Genomic DNA, 24,946 nt, shown 5'->3' with positions numbered 1-24,946 from the left:
CTGCTCTATACAGTCTTTAAGATCTGAGTTCTGACTATAGTTGCTTGTTCAACTCATGGTCCTTGTCCTGTTTCAGAGCCAGTCCCAACAAGCCAGCACCAGTCCCCGGTCCCTGTGTCACCGGAGAGTGCTGGCAGCAGCCCAGAGGAGAGCGACCACCAGGCTGTCTCTGTCACGCCAGAGCCCTGCCAACATACCAGTGAGGACGAGGAGGGGCAGCAACACTGTCAGGTGGGCAGGGTGAAAAGAGGGGTCTGGGGTTGTCATATGAGCACCCATTGAATAAATGTAATATACTCTATCTAGGCCACATACACAAATATACCTAGGCCTATATCTCTTCCCTGTTGATAGTGACAGCTGCTGCTACTGGATGTTTTGGGCGTGACATTAGGGTGACCCATGGGTTCAGTGTGAGATAAACAACATATAAAAAATAAAAGGGTAGGCCTCCCGAGTGGAGCAATGGTCTAAGACACTGCATCACAGTTGCTACAGTAGCTGTGCTACTAGACAGAGCCTGGACTCGAACCAGGATGTCACAACCGGCCGCGACCAGGATATCCATGGGGCGACGCACAATTGGCCCAGCATCGTCCGGGTTAGGGAAGGGTTTGGCCGGCTTGTCCCATCGCACTCTAGCGACTCCTGTGTCGGGCCGGGCGCATGCACGCTGACACGGTCGCCAGGTGTACAGTCTTTCCTCCGACACATTGGTGTGGCTGACTTCCAGGTTAAGCAGGCATTCTGTCAAGAAGATTTTAGACATTGGCTATCTGTAGTCCAATGGCAGCTGTGTTTACCACTCGGCCAACCTCCTGCAATCTCGTCTGAGTTTTAACCAAGTCTTTTGTGAGATTTTACGTGTGAGCTTTATTTTTGTTTCAATATGTCATTTCATACTAGTTGTGTTTGGACAATATACTAGTGTTTTTAGTATTTTTTTCAACTATTTAGCCAAAGCTCCTTTCCCCACATACCACACCCCCCTCCCTGGAGGCGATAAGGCCCTAACAGCCTGTCACTGGACACCCTCCCCCCGCCATCCCAGCAGCATTCCGCATAGTCAGTCCTCAGCTAACTGGTTTATCACTGGGGGATGTTGGGGTGACTCTGTCAAGGGGTTCAGGAGCTGTGACCAGTGACAGGCCTGGTTTTAAATAGAACATGAGCTTTTTATATCCCTTACTGTACTTTACGGTTGGTTAGTTGAGAGTTCTGGTGTGTTCCAGCGACAAGCCGTAGGTTAGTTGCTTGCTCGAACTGATGCTCATTTTCAGGCCTGTAAAATGTTTTGACAATGCTTCTGTGAATGCTGATGATGTGGCTTTTGACAACATTGAGTGATGACAGAATTTTGTGAATGTGCATGAAATGTAGGTATATTAGCTGTTGACAAGGATCCATTGTGATATATCAGTTACTCTTTGTTGTCAGTCTGATAGTAGTATCAGTAGTATCTGATTGTTAGGTCTAGATTGACATGCCTTAAGCTTAATTTAACTGGTATCGGGTTTGTGTCACATATTCCATTGCTTGCTGGACAGACGACCGTGCCTGGGGAAACGGCAAACTTTAATCATAAATGGTGTACATGCGACCTCTAGTGGTCAATGCATATAGTCCTGAATGAATCCCAATGTAGTGAATTGTTTTTGTTTATGGACCTTCATGCACAGTAAATGTACTTTTTACAACTCAGTTTATCAATCGAATGAGGATCCAGTTAGAAAAATTATTATATTTTATTTAAATTATATATGCTGTAATTAAGAATGTGCAATGCTGCCATCAAGGCAAAGGGTGGCTACTTTGAAGAATCTCAAATATATAATATATTTTGATTTGTTTAACACTTTTTTGGTTACTACATGTTTCCATATGTGTTATTTCATAGTTTTGATGTCTTCACTATTATTCTACTGTACAATGTAGAAAATAGTAAAAATAAAGAAAAACCCATGAATGAGTCGGTGTTCTAAAACTTTTGACTGTGTGTGTGTGTATATATATATATATATTTATTTATTAATTAATTAAGGGGGGGAAGTCAAGCACTTGACTCCCCCCTCCCTTTTCTAGCTTCATTGACAAAAAATGTCCTTTCTATGCCTGTGATATGTGGTTATCTCACCTAGCTATGAATGCACTAACAGTAAGTTGCTCTGAATAAGAGCGTCTGCTAAATGACTAAAACGTTCATGTCAACTTCATATCTCCAGCAGCTCCCCCCACCTCAGTCTCCGAGCTCTGCAGCAGAGATGAGTGGCCAGGCCCAGACGGCAGCTGTGACCCCTGACCCCTCCACAGACGTCACCACTGAGACAGACAGCGAGACTGGGTTCAGAGAGGCAGTGGCGGAAGCTGCAGCAGCGCCTGACACCCAGGCAGACAGCGAGGATGATCAGGACGCCCCGGCGGCGACCAGAAGCAGGCAGCAGCAACCAGAGAATGTGGTGTCGGAGGTGGAGATCCCCAACGTGGGCAGGATCCTGGTCCAGGCCGACACCGACGGCTACAATGAAGAGGTAGAGAGCCGCTACTTAACTAACTTTATTTAACTTACATGAATAAATACAAATCAATAATAATACATTGAGAGCATGCTGTTCCATGTTACATGGACTTCTATTGGTTTTTGGTTAGAAAATCGTTTAGATACATTTTGGGCAATGACACTCTTTGGCTGTTGCTTCAAATATTACTATTATAGCTTGCATATATTCAATGAATGGAGACAGCATACATGGATCGCTGAAAGGTGCGTTGCTGCTATAGGAGTTTGTTTGTGAGTGGACTTGCTCTAATTCTTTGTCCTTCTCTGTGGTGTTTAAGATGATGCTAACTCCAGCCATGCAGGGCATCATTATGGCCATAGCCAAAGCCAGACAGGTATTCGACAAAGACGGCCCTGAGGCTGGCCTCATCAAGGTAAAGTAGGCTGTATCCTTAGTTTGCCCATTATCATCTCGCTAGTCTATGTCCTTCTACAATGTTATACATGTAAACATTTTGTCTTTCTCCTCTTGTTGAGGTATATGCACATACATAAAGGGAGAGGTAGAGTCTTGGCAGACTTGCGCCATAGGCATTGTTTTCCATAAGTCTCGGCCCAAAAGGCTCCTTAACAGCTTCTACCCCCAAGCCATAAGACTGCTGAACAATTAATCAAATGGCCACCAGGACTGAAACCCTACCAACTGTGTGACTCAAACATCCTGCCCCCTCCCCTGACAATCCCACCCACAGTGATTGATTGATTGACAGGCCAAACTGTTAAAGGGATAGTTCACCCATTACAAAATTACACATTGGTTTCCTTTCCCTAAGTGTCCACAGCATCAGAGCCAATAAAATACATAATTTGAAGAACAAACATCGTTGTGGCAATTCATATCTTGCAGTAAAGCTGTCAATCTCAAGAGAACACCAGTTGAATGTTAAAGGGTATCTAACTTGGAAAATTGTCCTGACTATATAGGCCTAGGCCTAGACGATATCCACAACAAGTAGCAACACACTGAATTCATATATTTTAAGTCATTTTTATTGTAAAGTCATGTCTTTCTACCCAGTACCACAACTCATTTTACTAATCTGGGAGGTAAGGTTGTTAAAGTAAATTCACTGTTGGCGTGCTCTCCCGGACCCCACCTGCCCGGAATTCCCTGGCTGGCTACTTTTTCTAATTGTCTGGCTACTCCATGTACTTATTAAAAACACTTGTTAGAAAAAGTATACTGTTGGGACCTCACACTCCAATCAAGGAGGATGAAGTTAAGATATCATGCACTCTTGTACAGTTTTTTTGTAGGATGATATTTGTACCACACACCTCAGTACCCGACAAAGAACACACAGACACACATACTTACACACACCTCTAACACCCCTCTCCCCAGGCGTTCCAGGAGGAGTACTCTCGTCTGTTTGAGTTGTCTCAGGAGGAGACCACTCCCCAGCAGGACCCGCGACTGCACCACGCCCTGGTCTACTTCTTCCAGAACCAGGCGCCCAGTCGCGTCATCGAGAGGACCCTGCTGGAGGGCTTCACCGACCGCAACCTCAGCTTCGACGACAGGTCAGTCAGCACAACTTTCTGACATACATTGAAATGTATATTTAAAAACTTCAAATGTGTTCATGTTTTGTCATTTCATTGTAAATGTACTTGCTGCTATTCTTACAATGATTTGTTGAACAATTAAAAATAATTTATCATCAACATTGTCATCAAGTTGACAGTATTATTCATAGGTATATTGCTGTGGCGCAAATCATCCCTTCCTGTGTCATCACTTCCTGTGTAGGTCCATTAGTATAATGAGAGAGGCCCGCGCCAAACTACGCCTCATCAAGCCAGAGGATATGGATATGGAGGAATATATGGTATGTGTCAATAGTTACGTTTCCCTTAGCCAATCCAGAATCAACCGACAGCGGCATAGCTAAGCTAGCTTGTACTGAAGGTTGATCTGATGGTCTAATGAAAGCATAGTAAACTTATTTTCAACCAACCTTTACTGCCAATCCTTTCTTTATTCTCGATTTGGAAGGCACCTGTGTTTCCAGTTGCAGGTGGAACTCGGATAACGACACTCTTAGAAATAAGGGTTCCAAAACGGTTCTTTGGCTGTCCCCATAGGAGAACCCTTTTTGGTTCCATGCAGAATCCTCTATAGAAAAGGCTCTGCATGGAACCCAAAAGGGTTCTACCTGGAACCAAAAGGGTTCATCAAATGGTTCTCCTATGGGGACAGCCAAAGAACCCTTTTAGGTTCTATATAGCAGCTTTTCTTCTAAGAGTGTAGAGGAATATTGTACGAAGTGAGAAATGCCTCTGGCATGTGTAGATCTTTGTTTGCGTTGTTGGAATCGCACTGTGTGGCGCGCTGTCATCTTCTATGGCCGGGGCGCTTAGAAATTACTACTTTCAGCATAGATAATGGGAAATGTCGGTCAGCTAAAATGGCGAAGGCACTCCTCACTCTGTGCAAAAAGTAGATTTAATATTTTTTTATCTGGTTATTGGAGTTAATAATTATTTTCAAATTGGCAGCCAGGCACCGATCATGTCACCAGCATACAAACTTTTACTCACATAAAAATAGTTGGATGGAAACATGATTAAAGAGTATGAATGATCATTACCTCTAAACTCAGATTTTCCACCATTTTGGCCTCACTGACGAGCAGTTTGTTCCACCAATCATAAAGAATCCAAGACAATCAGTGATTAATGGTACCCTTGTGTCATTTCACATGAGGACAATTTGAGCAAAACTTTATAAAAATGCTTATTTATATTGAACACAAATATAAACGTAACATGTAAAGTGTTGATCCCATATTTCATGAGCTGAAATAAATGATTCCAGAAATTGTCCATACGCACAAAAAGCTTATTTCTCTTAAATTTTTAGCGCAAATTGGTTTAGATCACGGTTAGTGAGCATTTCTCTTTTGTCAAGATAATCCATCCACCTAACAGGTGTGGCATATCAAGAAGCTAATTAAACAGCATGAACATTACACAGGTGCACCTTGTGCTGGGAACAATCAAAGGCCACTCTAAAATAAGTAGTTTTGTCACACAACACAATACCACAGATGTGATGCTGACTGCAGGAATATCCACCAGAGATGTTGCCAGATAATTTATTCATTTCTCTACCATAAGCCGCCTCCAACGTTGTTTAAGAGAATTTGGCAGTACTTCCAACTGGCTTCACAACCACAGACCACTTGTAACCACGCCAGCCCAGGTCCTCCACATCCGGCTTCTTCACCTGTGGGATCATCTGAGGGGGTGCTGAGGCATATTTCTGTCTGTAATAAAGCCCTTTTTGTGTGGAAAACCTCATTTTGATTGGCTGGGCCTAGCTCCCCAGTGGTGGGCCTATGCCCTCCCAGGCCCACCCATGGCTGCACCCTTGCCCAGTCATGTGAAATCCATAGATTAGGGACTAATTCATTTATTTCAATTGACTGATGTCCTTATGAACTGTAACTCAGTCAAATCTTTGAATTTGTTGCATTACACAAGCATTGATGACTGATGGGAGGAACCAGGTACTGTATATTATCTACACCAAAACTCTAGGTAGACATTTTTCTCCATTGGAAACCCAAACTTGAATTGAATGTGTCTGTGTGCTCTTCTCCTCAGCAATGGCATGACGACTACAGCCTATTCCGGACAGTGTTTGTCTACCTGCTGACGGGCCTGGAACAGTACCAGCATGGAAAGTAAGTGTTGTCATGGCAACTGGGACTCTGCCCCTACGTGATCAGCCTGTATGGTGGTTTGAGTGAGTGGGCTGTGACTGTCTTATGTGATGTCATCAGTGGGCTGACGTGTCATGATGTAATATCATCATTGTGTTCCACCAGGGTGCGCGAGGCGCTGAATTACCTCAACCACGCCTACAAAGACAACGCCATGCTGCTGAGGAGAGGGGAGAAGAGAGGGATGGAGCAGTCGCTTATTGCATTTTACAGGAGGAGGTGTCTCAAAGTGAGTGCTACTGATGATACAGATGCTCACTTTGAAAGTTTAAAAAGATTTTGGACATGAGACTGATGATGTCAGTTGGGAATATAGAATTAAAGGTATATTAAATGTTAATAATATAGGGAATAAGAAGCTAAACTTCAGTGTGAGTAAAAAAAATCATAGGGCTGGAGTTAAATAGCCCTGCTATATAGTATAATAAAACTTTATGCGTGAATAGACTACTTATCTCTAGACTAATAATTCACATTTCCTGTTCTGCAGGGTTATTTCCCTTCTGTAGCAAACTGGCTTAAATTAAGATCCTACATCTGTATGCAGATGACACCATCACCTATAGCACTGCTCCCATACTAGATGAGGCATTTCTCAAATTGCAGGAAGCGTTTGTTGTCCAACATAACCTCTTTCAGCTCAAATTGATCTTAAATGCAGAGAACTAATGGTATTCTCCAGATCAAGAAAGCAACCCCCTTCTCTGCCTCAGTCACTTTGCAAAATGAGCCAATAGAGGTGGTGTCATCATACTTGGGATTTCACCTTGATGAAGTCTGTATTTTAAGCCCCACATTCAACAGCTCACTAAAACTGATGCACTTATTTAGGAACAAGTTTTGTTTTTCATTTCAAGCTAGACCTGGTTGCAGCCACTTTTTTGTGTTTGTTATGGGGTTCATTTGTACATGAATTCCCCAGGATCTTAACTGGAAAATACAAACTATCCAAAGAGACTCCATAGTGACACTGCACCTGCATATCCCCTGTTCTCCCCGTTCTGCCCCCTTCCTAGGAGATGAATGACAACGCGGCCACCCTGTTCAGGAGCGGCGAGGTGAGCGACGTGGAGGAGGGCATGATCATCATGAACGAGGCGGTCATCCCCTGCATGCACCTGATGAGCCGGCCGGACATGGTCAGCCAGGAAGACCTGGACACCATGGAGGCTGTCCGCAGCCACTGGTGCTCCTACCTGGGAGTAGACCTGGATGGTGAGGACAGGTGGAGGGGAAGAGGTTTTTCCTGGGCTTTATCCAAGCTGTGTTAAATATACACTATATATATACACAAAGGGTATGTGGACATCCCTTCAAATGAGTGGATTCAGCTATTTCAGCCACACCCGTTGCTGACAGGTGTATGAACTCGAGCACAAAGCCATGCAATCTCCATAGACAAACATTGGCAGTAAAATGGCCTTACTGAAGAGCTCAATGACTTTCAATGTGGCACCATCATAGGATGCCACCTCTCCAACAAGTAAGTTTGTCACATTTCTGCCCAGCTAGAGCCGCCCCAGTCAACTGTAAGTGCTGTTATTGTGAAGTGGAACCATCTAGGAGCAACAACAGCTCAGTTGCAAAGTGGTAGGCCACACAAGCTCACAGAACGGGACCGCCGAGTCCTGAAGCGGGTAGCGAGTGAAAGTCTGTCCTCGGTTACAACACTCACTACCAAGGTCCAAACTGCCTCTGGAAGCAACGTCAGCACAAGAACTGTTCGTTGGGAGCTTCATGAAATGGGTTTCCATGGCCGAGCAGCCGCAAACATGTCTAGATCACCATGCGCAATGGCAAGCATTGGCAGGAGTGGTGTTAAAGCTTGCCACCATTGGACTCTGGAGCAGTGGAAACACGTTCTCTGGAGTGATGAATCGCGCTTCCCAATCTGGCAGTCCGACAGACGAATCTGGGTTTCGCAGATGCCAGGAGAACTCTATCTGCCCCAATGCATAGTGCCAGTTTGGTGGTGGAAGAATAATGGTCTGGACCTGTTTTTGATGGTTCGGGCTAGGCCCCTTAGTTCCAGTGAAGGGAACTCTTAACACTATTGCATACAATGACATTCTAGACGATTCTGTGCTTCCAACTTTGTGGCAACAGTTTGGGGAAAGCCCTTGCCTGTTTTAGCATGACAATGCCCCCGTGCACAACGAGGTCCATACAGAATTAGTTTGTCCAGATTGGTGTGGAAGAACTTGACTGGCCTGCACAGATCCCTGACCTCAACCCATGTGTTACCATGTACAGTTGAAGTCAGAAGTTTACATACACTTAGGTTGGAGTCATTAAAACTCGTTTTCAACCACTCCACAAATTTCTTGTTAACAAACTATAGTTTTGGCAAGTCGGTTAGGACATCTACTTTGTGCATGACACAAGTAATGTTTTACCAACAATTGTTTACAGACAGATTATTTCACTTATAATTCACTGTATCACAATTCCAGTGGGTCAGAAGTTTACATACACTAAGTTGACTGTGCCTTTAAACAGCTTGGAAAATTCCAGAAAATGATCTCATGGCTTTAGAAGCTTCTGATAAGCTAATTGACATCATTTGAGTCAATTGGAGGTGTACCTGTGGATGTATTTCAAGGCCTACCTGCAAACTCACTGCCTCTTTGCTTGACATCATGGGAAAATCAAAAGAAATCAGCCAAGACCTCAGAAAAAAGAATTGTAGACCTCCACAAGTCTGGTTCATCCTTGGGAGCAATTTCCAAACACCTGAAGGTACCACGTTCATCTGTACAAACAATAGTACGCAAGTATAAACACCATGGGACCACACAGTCGTCATACCGCTCAGGAAGGAGATGCGTTCTGTCTCCTAGAGATGAACGTACTTTGGTTCGAAAAGTGCAAATCAATCCCAGAACAACAGCAAAGGACCTTGTGAAGATGCTGGAGGAAACACAAAAGTATCTATTTCCACAGTAAAACGAGTCCTATGTCGACATAACCTGAAAGGCCGCTCAACAAGGAAGAAGCCACTGCTCCAAAACCGCCATAAAAAAGCCAGACTACGGTTCGCAACTGCACATGGGGACAAAGATCGTACTTTTTGGAGAAATGTCCTCTGGTCTGATGAAACAAAAATAGAACTGTTTGGCCATAATGGCCATATGTTTGGAGGAAAAAGGGGGAGGCTTACAAGCCAAAGAACACCATCCTAACCGTGAAGCATAGGGGTGGCAGCATCATGTTGTGGGGGTGCTTTGCTGCAGGAGGGACTGGTGCACTTCACAAAATAGATGGCGTCATGAGGAAGGAAAATTATGTGGATATATTGAAACAACATCAAGACATCAGTCAGGAAGTTAAAGCTTGGTCGCAAATGGGTCTTCCAAATGGACAATGACCCCAAGCATACTTCCAAAGTTGTGGCAAAATGGCTTAAGGACAACAAAGTCAAGGTATTGGAGTGACCATCACAAAGCCCTGACCTCAATCCAATAGAAAATTTGTGGGCAGAACTGAAAAAGCGTGTGCGAGCAAGGATGCCTAAACCTGACTCAGTTACACCAGCTCTGTCAGGAGGAATGGGACAAAATTCACCCAACTTATTGTGGGAAGCTTGTGGAAGGCTACCTGAAATGTTTGACCCAAGATAAACAATTTAAAGGCAATGCTACCAAATACAAATTGAGTGTATGTAAACTTCTGACCCCCTGGGAATGTGATGAAAGAAATAAAAGCTGAAAGAAATAATTCTCTCTACTATTATTCTGACATTTCACGTTCTTAAAATAAAGTGGTGATCCTAACTGACCTAAGACAGGGAATTTTTAATAGGATTACATTTCAGGAATTGTGAACTGAGTTTAATGTATTTGGATAAGGTGTATGTAAACTTCCGACTTCAACTGTATAATGTATTATTATATGGCTTAGCGTGTCTCTGTAGCACATTTTCCTCTCCTCTGTCTCATCTAATTTCTCACACATCTCTTGCTCACCTGGCGGTCTTAACTGTATTTTACTCCTCTCATGGAAGCTCTAAGTCTTTCTCTCCTTCTCACCCCTTCCACTCCTTTTCAGACTCCCTGCAGGAGAAGTTGGGTGAGTTTCTGCCCAGGGTTCTGGACTGCTCAACAGAGATGGTGGTTCTAAAAGATCCACCAACAGTGCGCTCCAAAGTGCCCCACGACTTGTGCAGCCGCCTGGCCGCCATCATGGAGTCTATCACCAACACCTCTGTGGTCGCTGTCAAGTAAGGCCAAGGGGTCAGAGGTCAGCTTCTGAGAATAAGTGTCAGGGCCCGTACGCCAGCCGACGGCCGCTAATGTTTTTATCCTGATGTAGAGTTGACAAACACTGGATTTTTGCCTAGTATTGCAAAGCAGTTTTTTATTGTACTTTTTAATGTGCTTTTACCATATTTTTCTAAGCTGGAAAATGTTGTAGATTCTGAGTGACTTGAGGCAGAGCTTATACGCTCATATGATACTCACAGAGACATCAAGGAGAGATGGAGAGATTTCTTTATTATGCATTATTAAGGTATTAGTGCTTTGAACCTATGCAGGTGTGTTTTAAGAAAGTGAAAACACAAGAGTATTTTTATAGTTTCTTAGATATTTTACATTTATCATGACGAATTAGGATTGCCGTGAACATAGAAATTCTGTTTCCTTTGTCCAAACCTATCTTGTTTTGTATTCGCTTGTTTATATATGTAAGCCTTTCCTTCCACTCCTCTGATTTCCACTTGTTGAAACCTGTATTGACGCTCAATAAACTTTCAAACTTTCTGTTCTTTCTGTTGTTCTTTTCTCCTTGCTTTGCGCTCTAGTCTTCTTTTGTGTCTGTCCCCTTTTTTTCAATCTATATTTCTGTCTTTTACCTTACAACACCCCTTGACACACACACACACACACACACACACACACACACACACACACACACACACACACACACACACACACAGAGAGAGAGAAAACAATATTGATTGTCCAACGACCAACTTAACATTTCTGTACTGTGCATTGTGTTTGTTGTTTATTTGTCACTTCCCATGGTGCCGTACTACTTCCTGCACAGCTCGCCAGCCCTGCTGACCCCATGAGAAGATTAACAGCTGACCTCCCTGTGTGAGCAGAGGGAGGTGAGGGGGGAGTGTGGGACGGCCCCCTCTGGTCCGCAGCTGGACAGCAGGCATCCTGCCAGTTCGCCTTGACATCACTGGGAGAGAAACCACAGCACCAGCTTTACCACAAAAAAGCCATCCCGCTTGTATTTATTTTTGATAGCTGCTTGTTATCTCTCCGGTGGAAGATGATCCCAAACTGAGAACAACTACTGGCATCTCTATTCAGGTATGGTTTAGTTTGTTGTGTCTTTCTTTTGGCAGTTAGTTATGATGACTCTCCTTAATGTACAGACATACATACCTACTTTCCCTCTCTGTTTGTGTTTGTATAGTTTCCCTGGTTGTTCTAGCACATTTCTTCTGGTGTTGGTCTGGTTATAAGGATGTTGTTTTAAGGTTGCAACTGAAAAAAGCAAAGAGTGAATTGTTTTACAGTATTATGTAACTTTTAGGAATGGGCTACACATCTCAGAATTGGTGAAGCCCATCTGTGTAAAATCAACACATTTACAAAGAAGATGTTGTTCAACATTAGCTGCACATCAAAAATGTAGCATCGCAACTATTCTACAGATGAGGTGTAATGAGACATCTCTAGTTTTTCCTCTACAGAAAAACATTCGGAGTGCAATTAGTACTGTTGATTACAATGCCTTGGGCAGTTCATGGTCTGCTGCACTCTGGAGTCAGAATCGACATTGATGTGGTCCTGAAATCCTGCACGCAGCGCAGCACGTCTGCCGCTACGAGCTGTTTTGGCGGTCCAGTAGGGGAGAGAGTGAGTGACAACACGAACAGAAACAGTGACAACAAGAAATAGAGATTTGCCCGGGGTTTATTTGGCCACATCTGGGCAAATCAATTATCTAAGCCCCCGTAAGTAAGAGTAAAACCGTAATCTCCTCAAATCCATCACCATGCGCCTTGGTTGTTACCAGATTAATTTAGAGGATCAATCGTAATCCCTATAGTTTAATTATATCCAGCAGAGACCGATGATATCACACGACGTACGTCAGATTTGTACGACTCGAAAGTTGTTGGGGGCAGGGGAGGAGAGGGGGAGGAATGATGTAAGAATTTATCCTGAGGAGAGGGAACCATCTGTTGAAAGAACACCCTCAGTGTATCAGAGATCTGGCATACACCCACTGACCCACAGCTGGATTTAGCCTACTAACAATCCCTGAACTATGAAATTTGACTATCTGTAATCAGGACATAAGGAGTTAAGTTCCACCATTATTACTTGGTGGAAGAATTTAATTTAGTCTCTTTCCTTTGTAGTGGTGGTTGATAATTGTGTGGCAACTCTCAATCGGATTCTATTGCTTCAACAGGAACAAGAAATCAACTTTCTGGGCCTTCAGTAGCTCAACTGCCACACAGAGCACAGGAATCTACAGTAGTCTCGCTGATGGCTTTCACCATGATGTGCAGCAGGGTGACATTACACGAGCCCCATAACAGTGACTACAGGAGTCCTACGAGAATTGACCCCCGCAGGAACTCAATTCCACCAGCACAGACTCTCACAGCCAAACACCTCCCTAGACCACCCCCAGAATCAACACGCTTCACCCCATATCCAAAGAGGGTACCTATTGCAGAGAGTCAATTTCGTTAATTTGTGTTTTGGGATATTGTTCAGTGGGTTGTGTTGACACTGGATACTGTTTCCAGCACAAATACGTTGTAGATCATGTATGTAATGTATGAGTCAGTCAATTAATTGTTCTAACATATTTTTGTTCAGGTTGCAGCAAAAATCAACATGGATTTGACAATGCTCCACTCCACAAGAGTCTCTCTCATCCCCAGCTCAAATAACAACAATGACAACTTCCCAGTTCTCTCACCCCAGCCATCCCCCTCTGCATCCCCCCAGCCACAGCCCCAGAGCCCAGGGCCCCATCAGGTTGTTGCAGGATTGATCAGCCAGGAGGTAGACACCTGCCAGTACATCATCCCCACTGAGGAGCCAGAGGAGCCAGCCACTTCTCACCGCGGACGCCACCTCAAGCGTTTCAGCTCCAGGTGGTACTCAGGCGCTCCCTTTGGTGGCCCCTTTGGTAGCACCCGTAGCTCCGCCCATGGCACAAGTGGTGAGAACAAGCCCCACAAGCTACGCTGCAAACTCCTAGGTGACGAGAGGCCAAGTTATGGCACAGCCAACAAGCAGCGTCAGCGCTACGTCACCAAAGACGGGAAGTGTCAGGTCAACCTGGGCCCTATCGAGGACAAGAGCCGTTTCCTCTTGGACATCTTCACCACTCTGGTGGACTTGAAGTACCGTTGGTTCCTCTTTGTCTTTACCATGTGCTACGTTGTCACGTGGGTGGCCTTTGCCGAGATCTACTTCCTAGATGCCTGGCTGCGGGATGACGTGGCCCACGTCCACGACCCTCAATGGCAGCCGTGCTTCGAGAATGTGGACAGTTTCATCTCCGCCCTGCTTCTGTCGGTGGAGAGCCAGAGGACCATTGGCTATGGCTCTAGATTGGTGACGGCCAACTGCATGGAGGGTGTGGTTCTCCTCATGGCCCAGTCTATCATTGGCTCCATCATCGATGCCCTCATGGTTGGCTGCATGTTCGTCAAGATCTCCCGGCCTCAGAAAAGGGCCCAGACTCTGATCTTCAGCAAGCACTGTGTCATATCGGAGCGCGACGAGAAACTCTGCCTCCTCTTCCGCATCGGAGACCTGAGGGCGAGTCACATGGTGGACGCCAAGATACGAGCCAAGTTGATCAAGTCCAGACAGACCAAGGAAGGGGAGTTCATACCACTGGAGCAGTCAGAGATCAACCTGGGCTACGATACCGGAGGAGACAGGCTCCTGTTGGTCGAGCCACAGACCATCACCCATGTAATCAATGAGAGCAGCCCCTTCTGGGAAATAGGGGCTGAGCGTCTGACAAGGGAGAGATTTGAGATCATCATCATTCTGGAGGGAATCGTGGAGGCGTCAGGTTGGTTGGCTTTGAATGTTAGAATGTGACCTTTCTAAAATCATTAGAAAAAAAGTAATGTCTTCATGTCTGTGACTGTAGCATAAGAGATAGATGTGTAAAGATTAAACGTCTCATAAATGCCTTGCTGTGCAAAATGTGGAAAAAAATTGGTCTCTTCTGTGTTGTAGGTATGATATGCCAAGCCAGAACCTCCTACACTGAGGACGAGATTCTATGGGGCCACCGATTTGAATCCTGCATGTCTCTGGAAAAGGGGTCTTACCGGGTAGACCGTGGTGCATTTGACAAAACCTTCACAGTACAAACCCCCACCATTAGTGCTAAAGAGAAGAGTGATGAAAAAGAAGAGGTCCTCTTTTAGATAATAGGACTGTACTATTCACACTGAGCAAACAGCCCTTGTATTAATATAATTTAAAGGCCAAGACTTCTTGTGAATGCCCTTAGTTCCCTCCCCTCCCTGAGACAAACTTTCCTGTTGTCTCTAATATTGTGGACAAACATTATTCAAAAGAGTAAGACTTATACATTAGCATGATAATCTACACCCTCAACCAGAATTTGAACTGTGTTGACAGGGACAGCATTCATGTGGGTGATTTACACAGAAGTTAGTGTAGTAATGAGTATGCAGCCATGACTCCATGCTTTGTTAGATTACAATACTGTTTGTGTCTGTGTGTCTAGTTTATAGTTCATAATGGATAGTTGTAGTTCATTATGGATACATTTGTTAACTGCTACCTCCCAAATCATAGAAATATGGAACCAATCATTATAGGTGTTGAAACTGCTTCCCTCTTGTTTTTGTCAGGATTTTTGTTGTTTTGAAAGGTTAAATCTGTAGCCTGTTTTGAATCACAATGTCACATGTATTTCATAGTGATTGTGAATTCATGATGATGTAGTGATAAGGCCATAATGATTCAAAATGTGATACATTTGAATGTCAGTGTTGTTCAGCTGTTATATTTACTCTGTCCTGATGTAAATGTATAACACATATCAGTCCTCTACAGTGCCTTGAAAAGTGTCCTCCACCAGAGTTTTCTAATATGGTTGCCTTTTGACATATTAAACTTTGATTCTTTTTTTCTGAGAAGTCATGACATTTGTCCCTCAAAAAGGGAATAATTATTTATAGGTTCCCCCTCAGTCTATCCAATAAAAAAAAAGTGAAATACATCAAACACTGATTTAATCACATACATGGTCCTCTAATTGACAGACTACAACTCTACTGCTAATATATACTGCAGTTGCTAATTTGTTAATAGAATAGACGATTTAGATTATTTATTGTCCATTTGGTTCGAAGGTAAAGTCGTCTTCTGCCTATTCCCCAACACTCCCAGACAAACACAGTTGAGAGGCTGTAGGGAAACTGTAGGGAGAAGGCAGACTGCAAGATATTTAGTCATTTCAGTATTACTTATTTTTATTGCTTTTGTTTTGTTCAGTATTTATCACTTTTAAATCGCAAATCTGTCCTAGGCGTGGCCAGAGTCTTGGGCATAGTGGAACTTTGCTTTTGATTGGTTTATGTGAGGGCTTCTTCAGCTTGAAGGGTTTTGGTGCTGCTAGCTAGCTAGTCAGATGTTCTCCAAATCAAACATGGCGTCTTTCGTGACAGAAGTCCTTGCTAGTTCTGGTAAACTTGAAAAAGAAGACCTCGCTGCTAAAATTAGCAAGCTATCACGGAAAGTAGAGGAAACTAAGGTAAACAGGCGAGTTTAGCTAGCGCACGTTTAACTAGACAGCGAAATAACTAACGTAAACTAGCCCGCGAAATAAACAAAACAATTGGGCTAACTTATCACAAAGTGAACAAAATCTTTGGTTTTATCGTTCGAAACCGTCTTGCTAGCCCAATCTAACTAGCTAACGAACAGAAACTGGACTAACTAGCTAAATTAGCTAGCGAGCATTACCCCGATTATGACACGATTTGCTTGCTAGCTAGCTACACGGAACAAAAATATAAACGCAACATGTAAAGTTGCGTTTATATTTCTCCTAACGCTGGTCTCATGAGCTGAAATAAAAGATCCCCGAAATTTTACATACGCACAAAAATCTTTCTCTCCAATTGAGTGCACAAATTTGTTTACATCCCTGTTAGTGAGCATTTGGCCTTTGCCAAGATAATCCATCCACCTGATAGGTGTGGTGTATCAAGAAGCTGATTCAACAGCATGATCATTACACAGGTGCACCTTGTGCTGGGCACAATAAAAGGCCTCTCTAAAATATGCAGTTTTGTCACAATACAATGCCACAGAGGGAGTGTGCAATTGGCATGCTGACTGCAAGATTATCCACCAGAACTGTTGTCAGAGAATTTAATGTTAATTTCTCTACCATAAACCACCTCCAAAGTCGTTTTAGGGATTTTGGCAGTATGTCCACCCGGCCTCACAACTGCACACCATGTGTAACCACGCCAGCCCAGGACCACCACATCTGGCGGCTTCACCTGCAGGATCGTCTGAAACCAGCCACCAGGACATCTGATGAAACTGAAGAGTATTTCTGTCTGTAATAAAGACCTTTTTTTTTTTACCCCAATTTGTTGATATCCAATTGGTAGTTACGGTCTTGACCCTTCTTCCTCGTGCTTTTTGAATTGGAGGCCGGAGTTCTGAAGTAAGTCTAAGGTCTTCGGTCAAGGTCTTCGGTCAAGGTCTTAAGGTCAAGAGGCATGCATCCTCTGAAACACGACCCCGCCAAGCCACACTGCTTCTTGACACACTGCTCGCTTAACCTGGAAGCCAGACGCACCAATGTGTTGGAGGAAACACTGTCCAGTTGGCGACCGAAGTCAGCTTGCAGGCGCCCAGCCCTCCACAAGGAGTTGCTAGAGCGCGATGGAACAAGGAAATCCCGTCCGGCCAAACCCTCTCCTAACGCTGGGCCTATTGTGCGCATTGGTCTCCCGGTCACGGCCGGCTATGACACAGCCTGGGATCTAACCCAGGGCTGTAGTGACTCGATGCAGTGCCTTAGAGTGCTGCACCACTCGGGAGGCTGTAATAATGCCCTTTTGTGGCATTATTCCGATTGGCAGGGCCTTGCTCCCCAGTGGGTGGGCCTATACCCTCCAAGGCACACCCATGGCTGCACCCCTGCCCAGTCTTGAAATCCATAGATTCGGGTCTAATGACTTGATTTAAATTGACTGATTTCCTTATATGAACTGTAACTCTGTCAAATTGTTGCGTTATATTTTTTTGTTTGGTATAAATATTAGCTGTAAATCTAATGTTAGCTTTCTAGCCACAAGGAGTCGCTGTTAGCCAATTGCTTGCTATCTAATGTTAGCTTGGTGCCAATGCCACAGCCTTGTCTGTGGCAGCTTAGCAAGCTGACTACAGGCCAAGGATCATGCCAAAGTAGCTGTAGCAACCTAGCTTCTTGACAAGGTTATCTAGCAACGTGTTCTGAACAAGTTGGCTTTGTAAGAAGCATGGTAGTTAGGTTACTCGTGGCCATTCCACACAGAAACAGCTGTTCAGTGTTGAATGATGTGTCATGGTTGTCTTACCTACTCTGCCCACATTGAAAAATAATATATCTTGCTTTTTTATCAGGGGTATTTATGCAATGTGGTATTTCAGACTCTTCTCGTCATCGCCTTACACTTTGATTATTTCCCTCTGATTATTTCCCCCAATCTCACTATCGGTGTTTCTCTATATCTCCCCATAGGAAGAGGTATGTGACATGATCAACAAGAGATACAATGAGTTTCTACCCAGCATGCAGGGGGCAGAGGTACTCATGGGACAGGCTGAAGAGGTCTCTAAAGAAATTGATGTCCTCAAAAGCTGCATTGAGACAGAGGTAAGCGTCAGGAACTGTTCATGAGTCATTGGCATCTCCTTGTGTTTGTGGGAGGTGTAACCGAACTGACAGTTGGCAGAGACATACTATTAAAAATAAGTGTATGTATGTTTACAGGTGCAGCAGAATCTACATACAGCTGTGACGGAATATGCCAAGCTAAAGCAACAGCTGGAGAGAAACACTACTGTCATTGCCATGCTCAGGCACCTAGAAGAGGTAGCCTAAGTAGCTCCCTGCTGTAGCCCCACAGTCATGTACAGTTATTTTCAATTAAATTCCGTCTTGGGGCATACCATTGGAGAGGCATGCAAGATACTTTTGTTTATATATAGTGTACGTGAACACCCCTTCAAATTAGTCTATTCGGCTATTTCAGCCACACCCGTTGCTCACAGGTGTATAAAATCGAGCACACAGCCATGCAATCGCCATAGACAAACATTGGCCTTACTGAAGAGCTCAGTGACTCAACGTGGCACCGTCATAGGATGCCACCTTTCTAACAAGTCAGTTTGTCAAATTTCTGCACTTCTAGAGCTGCCCCAGTCAACTGTAAGTGCTGTTATTGTGAAGTGGAAACACTTAGGAGAAACAACAGCTCAGACGCAAAGTGGTAGGCCACATAATCTCACAGAACATGACATCCAAGTTATGAAGCGCGTACCGCGTAAAAGTCTGTCCTCGGTTACAACACTCACTACAACATTCAATACCAAGTTCCAAACTGCCTCTGGAAGCAACGTCAGCACAAGAACTGTTCATCGGGAACTTCATGTAATTGGTTTCCATGGCCAAGCAGCCGCACACAAGCCTAAGATCACAATGCGTAATGCCAAGCGTCGGTTGAAGTGGTGTAAAGCTCACCGCCATTGGACTCTGGAGCAGTGGAAACATGTCCTCTGGAGTGATGAATCACACTTCACCATCTGGCAGACTGACGGACGAATCTGGGTTTGGCGGATGCCAGGAGTATGCTATCTGTCCCAATGCATAGTGCCAACTGTAAAGTTTGGGGGTGGAGGAATAATGGTCTGCACAGAGCCCTGACCTCAACCCCATCGAACACCTTTGGGATGAATTGAAATGCCGACTGTAAGCCTGGCCTAATTGCCTAACATCAGTGCCCGACCTCCCTAATGCTCTTGTGGCTGAATGGAAGCAAGTCCCTGCAGCCATGTTCCAACATCTAGTGGAAAGCCTTCCCAGAAGAGTGGAGGCTGTTGTAGCAGCAAAGGGGGGGGACCAACTCCATATGAATGCCCATGATGCTGGAGTGAGATGTTTGACAATCAGGTGTCCACATACTTTTGGTCATGTAGTGTATTTGTTTGGCGACGCTTTTCCCACGTCGGAGAGTATATCCGTGGTCGGTGGACGGCTTGGATGAGGAAATCATTGTTTGCATTGCCCAGGAATGAATTAAATCCAATTGTTAGATGCTACCACCTTCCCCTCCAAATCAAATGGATGTCAGTGTTTGCGCACACACGTTAACAATTGGATGTAATTCTTTCGTGGGCGACGCAAACAACGATTTCTTTATCAGTATCATCCACCAACTACGGATGTTACTCTTTGACTTTGGAAAAGCATTGCCAAACAGGCACAGGTACTGGTTGGCTATATGTTATGGGCTACTCCCCACTGTAGCCCTAACCTGTTCCCCACTGATATCTACACAGGGCCCTGTTAAACTGAATGGTGTTATTTATCATAATGCATAAATGTAAATGTCAATGCATTTTTACATGTCATACATTTTCTGTATTGTTAATTTTTCTGTTCAATTTAGTTTCACATTGCAATGGAGGAGTTTCACAAAGCCCTACTGGAGAAGAAGTATGTAATTGCGGCCAAACAGTTAGAAAAGGCCCGGCACAGTGCAGACTCTCTGAAGGCGTGGAAAGGCTCTGAGCTGCCCCTGCTGAGAGCCCTCAGCTCAGAGCTCACTGTCCAGAGAGAGAACCTCATCTACCATCTGGGGGACGAGTGGAAGAGACTGGCCGTCTGGAAACTGCCTCCTTCCAAAGGTAAAAAGGCTACCAGGCATCATATAGAGTATGGAAGACCCTGGGCTGATGTTTGGCCTCATAATGACATGCCTCAAGTTCTTGACCATGAAGTGTTAGAAAGTAGCATATCTAGGGCACTTGTATTGAGGATAAGTAGGCTGCCTGAGGTGTCAGCCGCACTCCAAAGGGTACAACATGGAATCCTCCGATATAAATATATTATTTAAAATGTCATTTGTACGTTTTTATTTTAAAGGCGGTAAATTGCTCTTGATTCATGCCACCACAGACACTGGTTGTGTGTGTCCATCCATCCTCTCAGAGCCGACTGGGATGAAGTCGTTCCTGAAGACGGAGCTCCAGCTGACCCTGGGCGGGACCAAGGAGCCCCAGCAGAGCCCTTCGCCTCTGCTCTCCTGTGTCCTCCAGGCCCTGACCATCCAGGGGGAACTCCAACACAAGATCAAACTCTTCAGTAAGACCCAGTCAATCAGTCAGTCAATGTTTTTCTTACTGTAAAGCTGACAGAATCAAATTATTTGAATACAGATCATTTTCTGTTTGTATTAGTCCGACTATTGAGTTTTAATAATCTGTAATGCCTCTCTGTTCTGTACATACACTGTGAGGCTGCTTCCATAGCATCCTGTTAGTCCATCATGAGACAGCCAGCCTCTCCCCGCTCTAGGCCAGGTGCTGCTGAAATACCTGCTGAAGCCCCTGATCACGTACCCCTCTCTGAACGTGGAGGTGTCGGAGCAGCAAGGTGAGGGCACCCTGCTCTCTCTCCAGTTTGCCGAGACCCCCGAGGAGCACCCCAGCCCCTCACAGGTCTACACCAAAGTCCTGATGGTACTCAAGACTATACACACACACCTGCTAGGTAGGCACCCTTGCAAATAGTCCTATTTGTTGGTCATTTAGCGCTTGTCAAGATCCTTTAGTCATTGAAAATATGAAACCAGTTGCTATGCCAGCCACCATTTTAGAGCAGTACCATTGGCCCTATAATGACATGTATCTTTTTCTTTGCAGACGTATCAGTTGGTGAGAGAAAAGTGTCTGTGATACTCGGAGACCTGGTATGGCAGGAGATGTCTCATTGCATCATCCATGAGTGCCTCCTGTACTCCATCCCAACCAATAGCTGCCAGCTTGAACAGTACAGTGCAGTATGTATCAAAGTCTAACCAAGTACTCCAAATACACCTCTATACACTCAATATGCACAAACAATTCATTTTAAAGGCAATACAGTCTGTTTTATCAAAGAGATACAAATCCCTATATTTTTGGAACTAGTGACTTGACATAGAACAAGGAGACTTTTTATTCTGTCATTCATTAATACCACCATGTATGTTCTCATCCCTAGGTGATCAAAGAGACGGAGGAGTTTGAGAAGTCCTTGAAGGAGATGCAGTACCTCCGAGGAGACTCCACCGAGCTGCTCAAGTATGCCCAGGACGTCAACTGCCACTTTGCCAGCAAGAAATGCAAAGACGTGATCGTGGCGGCACGCAAGCTGATGACCTCCGAGATGCACAACACCGTCAAAGTGTGTTATGTTCTCCTGCAGTCTATCTATGGTCTTATCTGTGTGGTTTCTAATTATTAAGTACACTGACAATAGCCACGCAGTTGACACCTGATGTACAGAATGTGGTTTGCTTGCCACTGCAACATGTGAATGCATGTTCTAAATCAGAACATACAGATACCCAGAGAAGAAAATAAATGCAGCTGGGACAGGTGAACTGCTTTGCATCTTCACTGCAGGTAAATGCACAGAGGTTATACTCGAATATACTTCTAACATAATTTCCTGCCAACAGCTCACCCCAGATTCTAAGCTTTCCGTCCCCATGATGCCCAGCCCTGGCTCTGGGGACATCAAGGACAAGCAGGGGGCCAAGAAGCTTGAGGCGTCCAGGTTTGAGAACGAGAAGCAGCTGGGTGCGCGGACGCTGTGCCTGCCTGTGTGTCGCATCAGCGAGTCAGTGCAGCAGCTGATGGAGCTGGCCTTGCACACGCTGTCCGAGGCTGTGGGAAGCTCCAGCCAATGGTACGCTCTCATGTTATGCAGCACCATGTTACCCACTGTCACTGCACATGATGACATGATATTAACTCTTCAGCTTTAGCCCAGTGTTTCACTAAAGTTGTTTGTGTTGCAAAAATTACACGTTTTTTCCTTCTCTAATTTTTGTCCCTCAAAGTGCTACCCAACTGTTCTTCACAGTGCGGAATATATTCCAGCTATTCTATGATGTTGTGCCTACATACCATAAGTGAGTATATTCAGGTTTCTTCTTTTTTTGTTTATGTATAATCAATTTCAGAATGAGCATTTCCTCCTCTCTTTCTCACTGACTTCTCTCTCTCTCTCTGCTCTCCAGAGAGAACCTGCTCAAGTTCCCACATCTGGCGGCCATCCAGCACAACAACTGCATGTACATCGCCCACCACCTGCTCACCCTGGGCCACCAGTTCAGTCCACACCTGCCTGACCCCCTCAGTGAGGGTGCTGCCACCTTTGTGGATCTGGTGCCCGGCTTCAGGAAACTGGGTAAGGGAAGGGGCGTGTCCCATTGCTCGCCCAACATTAGCATGGCTACACACTTGATAGGCTTTTGTGGAGGTTGAGCTGTTTTTTTTATTTCTAAAAAGGATAATGAGACCAGGGAGATATGAGTCAATCATGTTCTAGCGACATCTCAACGCCAAAGTAGATGAAAAGCGAATGTACACTTCTAGCTCTGACTAGCAATATTCCCCAGGCGCTCATTGCTTCCTGGCCCATCTGAACGTCCAGAGAGCAGAGATGCTGGAGCGTCTCTCCACCGCACGCAACTTCTCCAACCTGGATGACGAGGACAACTACTCCGCAGCCAGCAAGGCCGTCAGGCAGGTCAGTGTTCAAGTAAACCGGCAATATCGCTGGAAGAGATCTACAATTATGCGTATGATGACTGTAGCCACAAATATGGAATTATATCTCCAGTATTTTAAAATACGTTGTCTCAAAGGGCAACTATCAGCCAGACATTCTAAAATGGTGAGTTAAGCATCAGTTAAAGGCATAGTTCAACGAAAATTGATGTTTAGGTCAAATTTTTAAGTAAGCATGATTAGCATAGCAGGAGGCCATTCATTTTTCGGACAATGCTAATTATGCTAACTCCTGGCTGTGGCAAAAGTAAACGAAAGATTATTGTGGATGCTGTCACTACTGGCCTACAGACACAACCCAAGGTAAGAGGAATTTTACAAAAACATCAATGTTGGCTGAACTATCCCTTTAAGATTCAGATCAAAAGTTAGCCATGCTTGGCTTGTATCAAATGCACTAACAATTCTTATAGGATGGGGTCACTGTTCTATTACTGAAAATTGATTGTTTCATTTGCAGGTCATCCATCAGCTGAAAAGGCTGGGCACCGTCTGGCAAGACGTTCTACCAGTCAACATATACTGTAAAGCCATGGGGATTCTCCTCAACACTGCCATCTCAGAGCTGATTGCCAAAATCATGATGCTGGAGGTGAGGGCAGGCTCTTATTTGACAATGTAGCTTGTGTTTCTGCAATGATTTTACAGGGGGCAAATATAGTTAATCTTGGTTGAATGACTGGGCTTCCTCGTCCCATGGTTTCTATCCTATTTGGCTCTTTAGGATATCTCCACTGAAGATGGGGAGCACCTACAAATCCTCTGTCAGACCATTATCGAGGAAGGACCCCTGGTGTTCATTCCACTGCCTGAGGAGAACAAGAACAAGAAGTACCAGGAGGAGGTACCCGTTTACGTGAAGAAGTGGATCACCTTCAAGGAGCTGGTCATAGTGCTGCGAGCTAACCTGCAGGAGATAGTTGACAGGTACAAAAAGGAACTTCTCAGCTTGTCAAATCACCATTAAAGCTATTAATTTTCATAACAAAAAATTATGACAACCACAATTCCAAAAGTGTACACACGGCTAATCCATATAATTAACTTTCTTATTTGGATTACTTGTGTGTACACTTTTGGAATTGTGGTTGATGTTTGATTGGTATACCACTGAGTCCTCTAATTGGTTGATTTGTCCTTGTTTCCTGTCTGAAGGTGGGCGGAGGGGAAAGGGCCACTGGCGCTGGAGTTCTCTAGTTCCAATATGAAGAGCCTAATCCGAGCTTTGTTCCAGAACACTGAGAGGCGTGCGGTGGCTCTCACCAAAATCAAATAGACTCTCCTTTGTTCTCTTGCTTCCAACAAACGACCCCAATAAGCTGTACCACTTTCCTTCACTGCTGTGGAAAACAGTGTTCATTAATGTCTTTGTTCAAGCCTAGTTGTGAATTTAAATGCAATATATGCCATTGTATATAATAAAACAGCATTTCAAATACAATGTTGTGTCCAGCTTCTTTTCAAAAATATTTTAAGGTGCGATATGCAGAAATCACTGCCATTCCTGGATGCTAAAATTCTAATAGTTAACCTAATTTCAGTTTGAGACAAAAATATCAAGTATACTGTGAAGAATCATTGTACCATCTAACCTGCTGTGAAATATATCAACAGTTATCCCAGAAACCCTAGACCCACTCTAATTTGCATACCATCCCAACAGATCCACAGATGATGCACTCCACACTATTGCACTCCACACTGCCATTTCACACCTGGACAAAAGGAACACCTATTTGAGAATGCTATGGACTTCCTGATGGGCTGCCCTCAGG

At 44.4% G+C, this 24,946-nt stretch overlaps 3 protein-coding genes across 11 annotated transcripts in view; all 3 read left to right on the top strand.

Moving 5' to 3' along the window:
- LOC106603638 (ubiquitin carboxyl-terminal hydrolase 28) overlaps positions 1 to 11,075 on the top strand; it is a 34,359-nt gene extending 23,284 nt beyond the window's left edge. For 4 of the 5 annotated variants that reach the window (XM_014197533.3, XM_014197530.3, XM_014197532.3 and 1 more), the window contains exons 18-26: positions 77 to 231; positions 2,223 to 2,528; positions 2,836 to 2,931; positions 3,903 to 4,081; positions 4,311 to 4,389; positions 6,170 to 6,249; positions 6,394 to 6,517; positions 7,305 to 7,503; positions 10,336 to 11,075. In XM_014197533.3, the coding sequence (XP_014053008.1) occupies positions 77 to 231; positions 2,223 to 2,528; positions 2,836 to 2,931; positions 3,903 to 4,081; positions 4,311 to 4,389; positions 6,170 to 6,249; positions 6,394 to 6,517; positions 7,305 to 7,503; positions 10,336 to 10,511 (1,394 nt within the window). In that variant the 3' untranslated portion in view covers positions 10,512 to 11,075. The remainder of the gene's footprint in view (positions 1 to 76; positions 232 to 2,222; positions 2,529 to 2,835; positions 2,932 to 3,902; positions 4,082 to 4,310; positions 4,390 to 6,169; positions 6,250 to 6,393; positions 6,518 to 7,304; positions 7,504 to 10,335) is intronic. The other variant, XM_014197529.3, reaches the window with a different exon arrangement.
- Positions 11,076 to 11,181: 106 nt separating this feature from the next.
- Positions 11,182 to 15,463, top strand: LOC106603636 (G protein-activated inward rectifier potassium channel 4). Its single transcript, XM_014197526.3, has 4 exons — positions 11,182 to 11,612; positions 12,727 to 12,983; positions 13,143 to 14,358; positions 14,529 to 15,463. Exons 2-4 carry the CDS (start codon positions 12,804 to 12,806, stop codon positions 14,720 to 14,722), a joined length of 1,590 nt encoding a protein of 529 aa, XP_014053001.1. The 5' UTR covers positions 11,182 to 11,612; positions 12,727 to 12,803; the 3' UTR covers positions 14,723 to 15,463.
- Positions 15,464 to 15,738: 275 nt separating this feature from the next.
- LOC106603635 (centromere/kinetochore protein zw10 homolog) lies at positions 15,739 to 24,612 on the top strand. 5 transcript variants are annotated; one of them, XM_014197522.3, is made up of 15 exons: positions 15,740 to 16,080; positions 18,070 to 18,204; positions 18,322 to 18,423; positions 20,000 to 20,237; positions 20,476 to 20,694; positions 20,908 to 21,102; positions 21,255 to 21,391; positions 21,595 to 21,777; positions 22,055 to 22,284; positions 22,439 to 22,510; positions 22,619 to 22,788; positions 23,000 to 23,130; positions 23,632 to 23,763; positions 23,896 to 24,098; positions 24,327 to 24,612. In XM_014197522.3, exons 1-15 carry the CDS (start codon positions 15,958 to 15,960, stop codon positions 24,445 to 24,447), a joined length of 2,391 nt encoding a protein of 796 aa, XP_014052997.1. In that variant the 5' UTR covers positions 15,740 to 15,957; the 3' UTR covers positions 24,448 to 24,612. The 5 variants fall into 5 exon arrangements, with proteins under 5 accessions (XP_045573177.1, XP_014052997.1, XP_014052998.1 ...); XM_014197523.3 differs by having other exon boundaries at positions 15,741 to 16,080; positions 20,509 to 20,694; XM_014197524.3 differs by having other exon boundaries at positions 15,742 to 16,080; positions 20,542 to 20,694.
- Positions 24,613 to 24,946: the final 334 nt, after the last annotated feature.

Source organism: Salmo salar, chromosome 04 (assembly GCF_965601325.2).
Source record: "Salmo salar chromosome 04, fSalSal1, whole genome shotgun sequence".
NCBI lineage: Eukaryota > Metazoa > Chordata > Actinopteri > Salmoniformes > Salmonidae > Salmo > Salmo salar.
The sequence above is the reverse complement of the archived record's forward strand: the minus strand, read 5'-3'. Positions and strand labels throughout refer to the sequence as shown.

What these genes read in the sequence shown, in the direction of transcription:
- LOC106603636 (XM_014197526.3), top strand. Translation starts at nt 12,804, where the DNA reads ATGGCTTTCACCATGATGTGCAGCAGGGTGACATTACACGAGCCCCAT. An exon ending in TCACCCCATATCCAAAGAGG is followed by an intron (nt 12,984 to 13,142) that starts GTACCTATTGCA and finishes ATTTTTGTTCAG; the next exon opens with GTTGCAGCAAAAATCAACAT. An exon ending in GGGAATCGTGGAGGCGTCAG is followed by an intron (nt 14,359 to 14,528) that starts GTTGGTTGGCTT and finishes TCTGTGTTGTAG; the next exon opens with GTATGATATGCCAAGCCAGA.
- LOC106603635 (XM_014197522.3), top strand. Translation starts at nt 15,958, where the DNA reads ATGTTCTCCAAATCAAACATGGCGTCTTTCGTGACAGAAGTCCTTGCT. An exon ending in AAAGCTGCATTGAGACAGAG is followed by an intron (nt 18,205 to 18,321) that starts GTAAGCGTCAGG and finishes GTATGTTTACAG; the next exon opens with GTGCAGCAGAATCTACATAC. An exon ending in TGCTCAGGCACCTAGAAGAG is followed by an intron (nt 18,424 to 19,999) that starts GTAGCCTAAGTA and finishes TGTTCAATTTAG; the next exon opens with TTTCACATTGCAATGGAGGA.